This window comes from Formica exsecta, unplaced genomic scaffold, assembly GCF_003651465.1.
Source record: "Formica exsecta isolate Colony F162 unplaced genomic scaffold, ASM365146v1 scaffold308, whole genome shotgun sequence".
In the NCBI taxonomy this organism is placed as follows: domain Eukaryota; kingdom Metazoa; phylum Arthropoda; class Insecta; order Hymenoptera; family Formicidae; genus Formica; species Formica exsecta.
In genome coordinates, this window is record NW_021850337.1 from 1,264,820 (window position 1) to 1,274,413 (window position 9,594).

At 32.3% G+C, this 9,594-nt stretch overlaps 3 protein-coding genes across 3 annotated transcripts in view; 2 read left to right on the top strand and 1 right to left on the bottom strand.

Moving 5' to 3' along the window:
- LOC115237726 (beta-1,3-galactosyltransferase 5-like) overlaps nucleotides 1-6,981 on the top strand; it is a 9,580-nt gene extending 2,599 nt beyond the window's left edge. The window contains exon 3 of the mRNA XM_029810962.1: nucleotides 6,595-6,981. Coding sequence (XP_029666822.1) covers nucleotides 6,595-6,632 — 38 coding nt within the window. The 3' untranslated portion in view covers nucleotides 6,633-6,981. The remainder of the gene's footprint in view (nucleotides 1-6,594) is intronic.
- Nucleotides 6,982-7,590: 609 nt separating this feature from the next.
- LOC115237732 (AP-2 complex subunit sigma) lies at nucleotides 7,591-9,221 on the top strand. The gene is made up of 4 exons (XM_029810969.1): nucleotides 7,591-7,747; nucleotides 8,121-8,270; nucleotides 8,355-8,528; nucleotides 8,700-9,221. The coding sequence occupies exons 1-4, from the start codon at nucleotides 7,745-7,747 to the stop codon at nucleotides 8,799-8,801; spliced, it is 429 nt and encodes a 142-aa protein (XP_029666829.1). The 5' UTR covers nucleotides 7,591-7,744; the 3' UTR covers nucleotides 8,802-9,221.
- Nucleotides 9,011-9,594, bottom strand: part of LOC115237731 (integrator complex subunit 2) — an 8,196-nt gene continuing 7,612 nt past the window's right edge. The window contains 1 exon segment of the mRNA XM_029810968.1: nucleotides 9,011-9,588. The gene's annotated coding sequence lies outside the window, so the exon portion shown is untranslated.

Below are 9,594 nucleotides of genomic sequence, written 5' to 3' on the forward strand. Positions count from 1 at the left end.
CACCTGCATATCTAATTTTCATCCTGTATTTTGTTTACGAACTATATCTTGTTTTCACATTACACATACAAAACAGAATAACTGCATCCGGTTCTAAGTATACGAGCAAAAATGGTATTTATTTTTATTGTATAATGTAGGAAGAATGCTATTCGTATAAAGGAACTTCCCCCAAGAAATCTTTTAATCGGCAATCTCGTTGCGATTACACGTGTACTCATAAACCTCTAATCAAATCAGTTTCAACATAATCAGGTCACAATAACGATATGTAGCAATATGTATCACATATCACGCGCTTTCTCTTGGTGAGAAGGATCTGAAAACAATTTTTTCTGGACTCGATATTTCTCATTACCGTGTCATTTAACATTTATGTAGTATTTTTGACGAATGTATGTACATAGTTTCTAGTAACAGTTCGTTGAATTTTATTTTAAAGAATTTTATACTTTTGCAAAAATCACGGCCGCAGCTTTTATATAATTATCGATATACTAAATATTAATTATCAAAATATTGAGAGAAATATATTGCTAGGATTTGAAAGATCTGTTTTATATAATATTCAAAAAAGAAGAATTGAATTTATATTCTTCGAGGAAACTGTATCTATAATGACGGGAAAATTTTTTTTCCGCTACTCTCAAATCCAAGATAAAATAATTGAGATATTTGAGTGAACGGGACGAAACATGATAATGTTATGATAATAAAAAATTAATAGTTATTAATTTAATATTTATTCCACACGACACGATTATTAAAAATAAATTCGCGATCTATTAATTTTATAACGATCACTAATTTTATCATTACGTTCGCGTTCACCCGACGATCTCATTTGAAACTATTTGACCTCGGGCACAGAGGTTCAAGTAATTTCATCAGGAAGAATATACATTCGAAAATGGCGTGATTTACGTAATTCTAACGCTTCGGCGCGCGGAATCGTTTCCTGCAAGAAAGTTTTGCCGCGAAGAGTCCGCGAGATTGTGTCGATGTGACGCGTATATTGCATCAATCGAGCGCGATCACCCGAGGCGTAAAATAAATGTGTCACGATGAATGGAGCGGCCCCGGAGCACCGGCTTCCCTCCTCCGCCGAATATTATCTAGTCATCGTCTAGATAATGCGTCGCGCGATAACGCGGGCGAAACTGCGCTCGATATCGACCATACCTTCGTATATGTATATTCGAGGCATTCGTTATCGCATTTTTTTCGTATCCTGCGGAAGTATCTTACTATATATTTCCGTTCCCGGTGCCATAAGCATTCGTCCGAAGCACGATTACCAGAGATTTTTTGGACCCTCGAGACGCGATGAAATATATAAATAATAATGGGCCAGAGCCACGAGGTGAAGTGTTCGAGATTCCTGACTATAAGTAAAAACAATTCAATTATTTTCCAATGATGAAATAGATAGCTTTTATTTTAATGATTTTTTTAATGATTTTTCCCCTATGATTATTAAATAAATAACGCCATTTGATTTTGATTACTATTAAATGTAAGAATACGCATCCCAGTTATTTCATAAATATATTTTGTATTAATATTTTTTTTATTGATGTTAATTTCTTATTATTGGAGAATTATTATGTTTACTTATAAATTCATTGTCTCATCGGCACATTGGCCACGATTAATTATTTTTATATCTTATTGCATCGGGGGCTTACTCATTGTGTTCCTAATGCGCATTTTGTTTAAAAAATTATTTTTATATTATTATTATTGTAATCGCTTTTATTTTACTACTCTTTCACTTTTCTTATATCTTTTAAATTCTCCAGAAAATCGATTAAAATTGCACAATAACATTCTAACGAATATTTTATAAAGATATTTTCTTTTTTTATATTACGAGTTTTGTTAGAATTCTAATCTTGGTATCGATTTTAATCTTGTTAAATAAGCAAAGGAGGGGTGTTCTTCTGTTTGTCTTTTGCTTCTCTTGGGCGCCGTGAGAACGCTCGTTCGAAAAATCGTGCGCGAATTAATGAGCCTCGAAGATCAGGTCAAGGCTCCTCCGCTCGGTTGCGACACAGCACGTAGTAGTCTAATTGTGCCCTTGACACAATTTTTCGCCAACATGTCGAGTGAAGTGAAGGGATTTTTACATGCGATAATCGTCATCGTTTATATCGGGATTAAGGAGACGTTTGTCCAGCCCGATTAATTAGAAGATTGCGGCGTAATCTTCTCTTCTTCTAATCTTCTCATGCGGGAGAAGAACGCGCGGCGAAACTTTGTTTGACCCTGACGAGGGTCAGGATATCTAAACACGAGCGATATCACTTAGTCTACTGTATTTCGATGAAAAAATAGGTTTCCACAAGAGAGACTTGATTTCTCGCAAGAAAAGATAATGAAATAAGAAATAAAGAATAAAATATATTTTCGAATAGAACGAAAAAGCAATTCGATATTTGCGTAGAATCATGAGCCATTATACGCTGTGCTAAAAAAAAAAGATGGTTTTGTTCACGCGAATTATGTATGCGCATTTATTCATTCATTTATGTATCGCAAGGAAGCGCATATAGCTTCTCGGAATAACAGATCGATCCTGCAGATTTAATGATGGTTTTGTTCACGCGAATTATGCATTTATTCATTCATTTATGTATCGCAAGGAAGCGCATATAGCTTCTCGGAATAACAGATCGATCCTGCAGATTTAATATAAACAAGTCCTCGCGGGAATTTCGTCATCGTCACAAAACGGATCGGCATCGACATTCTCTGAACCAAAAAATACGAGTTAGAATCCTTTAGTTTTAACACGATAGTATACGTACTTACATGTTCTAGAGAATCTGCAGTATTGTATCATATATATACACGTTCTCTCTCGCTCATGATAGGCACGTCGCACGATCATTGCGTATCCGGAGATAACAATTGTCGCACTCGTCGTAATGCGCGATCGTGCGACGGATAATAATTTATTTCCATTCCTCTCTCTCTCTCTCTCTCTCTCTATTTCTCTCTCTCTCTCTTTTTTCCTCTATAACCGTCAAACTAAACTAGCTAAATGATGATTTGCATTTTATTTTTGTATGCATCTATATTATATTACAGAATGTCTGTAAATGTATAATTAATTCATTATTTGAAACAATTGCGAGACGACTGATTAAACTATCGATCGTCTGGTTTAAATTCTTCCTGGCTTAATCTTTCGCGCTTGAAACGATATTTACATTTCATTTAATTTTTTTTTTTTATTAAATAAATCTTTAATTGTACTAATTATTAACGTTTTATGACAGATATTTATTTATAAAAATATATAGGAAGTATACATATATATATTTATATTATATAAAAAATTGGATTGTAAGTACAAGTGTGAAAATTTGAACAAATGGACATTTCTCGTTACGCTTTTATCGCATTGCGAAATATACAACAACGCAATTCGCATAGAACATCCGGTATGGATTAAGACGTATGAGTCAATGAAATTAACATTTGCCGTGCAAAACGAAAGCAAGGTGAATAGATAAATTAAATGCGTATGTATGTCGAACCCGTATGCGAATTAATTGTGTTAAATAAACTTCTCTAATTTTATAATATATCGGACGTAGAGAGACTCGCCATTTAAGAGCGTAATTATTTTCTTATTACATTATATAATTTATTATATTGTAGCGAATGATATCAGCTCTTCTACGAAAAATCTGCAAAGTGCATTTTAGTTTTTAAAAAATCTTAAAAGACACTTTATAAAATTTATATAACATCTCTGAGATATATAATCTACGAAATCTCTAAGTAAGATCTATAATACTTTATAAAACGTATATAAGTTAATTCGACTCAAATCAAAAAGAGAACCTTTTACTTCTCATCGATTTTTAATGACGCGCTGAAAGAATAAGCTATATCTCTTATGCGAGACTGATGTTTACGCGAGATTCATAAGGCAATTATGCGATTATTCTTTATCCGTATCATCATCGTAGAGTTATGTGTGACGTTTTAAGAAAAAAAATTGCGAGAAAAAAGAAAAAATAAATTTGTTTTTACACGCACATCTCCCGCAACGCGTTGTATATCGCGCGTGTCGGCGACTGGATTTTTCATACGATTTTACTATCATGTTTGGTGATCAACGAATGTGTTGTAAGCATTTAGAGCGAAAAGATGTGAAAAATCGAATCGCTCCGAAGCTCATGGAACAAAAAAAAAATACGCGGCCTGAACATTTCCCCGCATTTTACGACGAACATTTGAGATTGTGCGCGTTCCAGAACTTCGAATATATTTTTTATTTCGATATTTCTAGCAAACTCGAATGTGACAAGTGCTCAATTATCGTTTGAGGAATATAAATTCTTTGCTCATACACATATATGTGTGCGTCTCATTATTTAAAACCTGTTTATCTCGTTTCAGGAAGAAGACAAGAAACCGATCGTAATCCTAATCGATATTTTATTGAGAAGAAATTATATATAATTTTTGAACACAATATTCAATAATTTTTAATTATTTCTAAATATATATTTACACCTTAGAAATCTTGGTTTCAATTTTAATAATAAACATAGTTACTTTTTAAAATCGGATTTTTCTTCAAAGAAAATTTTCAGAAAAAAGCCAGGAGCTTTTCTCACGATGTTCTGATATATAACATGTCTGTAATTACATCCCGGTAATTCAAATTTAGATAGGGAATTCCCGAAGTATTAATATTGCATTAGTCCAGTTGCGTAACTCAGTTGCAATTTATTCATCTAATTCGCAATCATCGCGTTAGGCCACAAGAAACATCTTGTCGCGTCGTCATCGCGCCGTCATAAGTACATTTGCAGTGCAAAGGACTAAGCGGTCGATTCGCGAGCTGCGCTGGTGCAGCGGCATTATCGTTGGATCTCATAACGAATCGACAATTTATATGATTCTATTGTTCTATGATGACTGTCAGATCGGACGCGCTCGAACCACTCGGCGCATAATATAAAGGCAAAGAGATTAAGAGATATATAATTTACGACGTGGCTATCCTTCATGGAGAAGCGTGTATCAGGATTATCCGCTTGTCGCTTGCAGTCGAAAGCGGCAATTCTAGTTTTGCATTACGCATCGAGACCTTTCTAACGGTACACAAAGTTCGATATGCCTTTGCCTTTGCCACGTGCCATATATATGATCGTGATTTTTATCACTTTAATTTTTCGCTCTCGAGAATAACTTGCAATTTCAAACTGGTCCCTGCTAATTAAAAATGTAATCTCATATATGTTATTTTAATTCTTTTTAATTATTCTTTGCGGTTTCTTTTCTTTACACGAAGCCAATAATAATGCATGTTTATGACAAATGAATAAAGAACGCGCGAGTGGTCATTCATCGTGTAGAAAGTTTGTGCATATTTCTTTGCCATCCGACATATATAAAATTAACCGAAAGTGGTTTCAAGTTACTTTCATCAAGATCTTATAGCGAATCTCTGAAATAAGATACTCGAGCGTATCAAAAGCTCCATCGAAGATCTACGATTTATCGTTACGTAACATTAATCCTCTTCGAGTAATTACGGATGAACACAGCGGGATGAGAGAGTGGTTTGCTCCGGATGAGAAAGAAAGGGATATAATCGGAGCGGGACAGAATAAGAAAGGAGCCGGCGCGGAAAAAGAGGAGGAGGCACAGGGAGAGCGAGATAGCACGGTTTGCGCAAACCGCAGTAATTAAATGCAAATACCGCGTGGTGCGCTTGGCGAAATTAATATTTGACATCTGTCGCGCAACTCGGTCATTCGGGTCGTTCCTCCTTCGAGGAATCGACGATTGCTGCTGCTGTTGCTGCTGCTCTCTCTGCCCGATAATGAGCGGAAAGTTAGGCGCGCGCAATCGCTGTCGACAAATTGGATAGACTAAAAACATCCCATCCGACGACGGAGAATTAACAATGGAGAAATCTCTCTCCCTCCCGATCCTTTTCAGCACCGGTGAACGTGAACTCATCGTCGCCGGCAAAAAAGTGATGGGATCAAAGATGATTTATTCGGGAAAACTGTTTTATATATTCTTCAAAATTAGAATTAATTCAGGATTAATTTTAAAATGAAATTGATTAAAGCAAATGACTGTTTTAAAAGAATGTTTAGAATCTATTATTCTTCATTCTTGATAAACAGATAAAATTCTTGATTTCTTATATGGAAGTTGTAGCGATATAATCGAATGTCGAGTTGTGTATGTTGGAATAAAAAAAAGAATTTACTCTCTAAAACATATATTCTAATTTATATTATAGAATTTAATTATCTAGTTTTATCAGAAAAATTAATAGAAAGAGAAAACTGTGAAAAGAATAGAAAAAGACATAAAAATTTTTAAACCATTCTCTATTCTATCGAAAATTAGGAACTTTATAATTTTGAAAAATAAATTTTCTCATCTATTCTCTTTTTATAATTCTGAAAATTATAATTGAATAATTATTTATTTTAAAAAATCGTCACATATTTCTGCATAAATTTATCTCTTCCCCTTTGATTTAAATTCTCTCTTATTAATTCATTTTCTGACTTTCTTATTATTTAAATGTTAATTATCTTTTTTCAGATAAAGAAGAAAGAGAGTTAGAATCTCCAAAGAGGTGAATAATTTATCCTTGCTGTTCTCTTCTTTTCTACGATATTGTGACGCTTATTTCCCGGATAATAATGACGATAAGAAGCCCGATTGACCGACCACGATAAATTCCTTCATATTTCTTTATACAATACATATCTAAAACCTGCCGCAATTGATTAAAAATAGTCGGCTGACGCGATGGATTTCTATTTTTTGGTTTATTTTGTTGCGCGGTGAAAAAGTACGTGTATGATAAATTATGCAATGAAAAAATCTTAAACAAACGAAATTTTATTTTTCAAATTACCAATTTTGAATCCATTTATCTTCATGGATCATATTTACATATACATATATATTCATATTATATTATTGCACTTATAATTGTATGCAGCGATTTAAAATGTAAAAGCTGTTTGTTATATACTTAAAATGTAAAATATGTAAGAAATGTTTTTGAAATGTGAAAACTGTTATGTTTAAAATGTAAAATATGCAAAAACTGAGAAAAGACATATTGCGCCATGTATCATTCTCCATTGCAAATTTACAGTTAGCACAGCGTATTGCAATAAAATAACATTATGCAACAGAATATTATAAACAACAATAGGAAAAAAAATGACTCGTCCATCACAGTTTTTAAGCTGCTTACTTGCCAGGAGGAAGCAATTATTGTGTATTTTTCCCCAATCATGAAATATTACAGGTCTTCACGCAATCTACCCGTTTCTTTTCATATTTATATCCGAATATTGAAAGTATCTTCGCATTTTGAAGAATTCTAGAGATTCTTAAAACGATTCTCGGAATTTTGATCCATCTGCCGTTTCTTTACTGATTATATATTCCGATAATTTTGTAAAAATTATATTGTTTAAATTTTTACGATTGGTAAATTCCATTTCTTAATTGCCGATAGTTTATAATTCAGTGTCTCAATATATCGACAGAGTGGTGTATGGCTTGCAGTTGCAATAGTTATAAGAAGCGCTACAATCTTACAACGAGTCCCTCTCGTAAAGTGATTACCGCTACCGTTCGTGTTCGGTGGGCGGGGAATTGATAGAATCTTATGTTTACAAAAAATTTCGTAGAGAAATTATTACACCGAGTGACGGATTAATCAATTTCGAAGATGGTACGTGAAATGTATAATTACAAAGCAAATCAATATTCTCTATTAGTGATAAAAATACGGATAAATATATAGAGAAAAATATATGCTCCAAAATGCCATCTCGTACGATTGACGTTTCTATTTCTGTCAGGTGGTTGATAGGCCACACATACTTGATAAATTCGGATGTGATATTTGATTATGAAAAATTGATAGATTAGAGAGTTGTGTCTTTATATCGCATAAAAATTACTCTTATTAAATAATAAGGAAATACATCTTTGATAATTATCTTACATTCACAGTGATAATGATGCTAACAATTGAATTAGCAATATCTAAATGACAAGGATAAATAGGATTTAAGTATTTAAAACTACATACGTTTTTACAGATACGTTTCATCCTTATACAAAATAGGGCGGGTAAGACTAGATTAGCAAAGTGGTACATGAATTTTGATGATGATGAAAAACAAAAATTAATAGAAGAAGTTCATGCAGTTGTTACTGTCAGAGATGCAAAACACACAAACTTTGTCGAAGTGAGTTTGACAAGACGCTGCCTTCTTGTACTACATGTAAACTATATAGCTACCATATGTATAAAATAAATATATATGTTTCAGTTTCGCAATTTCAAGATAGTATATAGGCGGTATGCAGGTTTATATTTCTGCATTTGTGTTGATGTTAATGATAATAATCTCTGTTACTTGGAAGCAATTCATAATTTTGTAGAGGTGTTGAACGAATACTTTCACAATGTATGCGAGTTGGATTTAGTCTTTAATTTTTACAAGGTATTATTCTCTCTGAAAGTGTTTTCATGTTAATATCATTCTTATAAATAATTCGATGAAATTTGTAAATAAATTAATCATTTTTATTTTAATTAATATCATGAAGCTTTATATATAACTTGATTTATTTTATTTATTTTCCAGTATGTATAATGATAATAATTGTTTTAGGTGTACACTGTTGTGGACGAAATGTTCTTAGCTGGTGAAATCAGAGAGACGAGTCAAACCAAAGTACTGAAACAACTCCTGATGTTAAATTCTTTAGAATAAACGGACTCAATTTTAGCTTTATATGTTAACAAATACTTCATCTGAATATGTGTAATGTCCAAAGTGGATGTACATTCATAATATATAGATTATATTGCATAAAACACATACATAAATCCTCTATGTAATGATATTATTCAGATGAGTTCCAATAATTATTTGTTTCATATAAAGAAGATAATGTACAATAACCTCTATTTGAAGTTTACGTTACAACTTAGAAAAAAAAAACATCAGTGCTCAAAACATGACAAACTATTGTAGGCATGAAAGAACAAGTAGAAAGAATATATAAAAAATGTCCTCTGTGTTTTAAGTATGTAATAAATCTTGTAAATATGTGATAGTGTATCCATAAAATGTCTCTCTTTATTGTTACATATGTATATTTCACAGCATTTATATTAAAATAGAAAATACTAATGTTTTTTTCACTATAAGATTCACTATACTTGTCTCTATATGAGATAGAAGATGTTGATTCAATATAATTTTTCTATATTTATTTTTAAGATCAAAATATATATACAAAAAGTACTCTTGTATATAAGAAAGATTATCATTAAAATTGCCGTGCATGGTCAATAATTATTTATATATATCTTTGACTTAATTATGTTAACATAATCACGTTATATGATCGCGAGGACGCGCGTTATAATCCTATTAACACCGTAAATGTATCAAAGATATCTCTAATCTATACAAGACTCAAAAAATAGATCACAAAGTTGACAGTCGCTTAACAAGATCCATGGTGAAGAGAATAAAAGATAATTTATATTATATAAAT

Bases quoted from the DNA above. Each gene is read 5' to 3' on its own strand.
- LOC115237732 (XM_029810969.1), top strand. The intron at 8,271-8,354 runs GTGAGTTTGACA...TATATGTTTCAG, and splicing joins AACACACAAACTTTGTCGAA to TTTCGCAATTTCAAGATAGT. The intron at 8,529-8,699 runs GTATTATTCTCT...TAATTGTTTTAG, and splicing joins TAGTCTTTAATTTTTACAAG to GTGTACACTGTTGTGGACGA.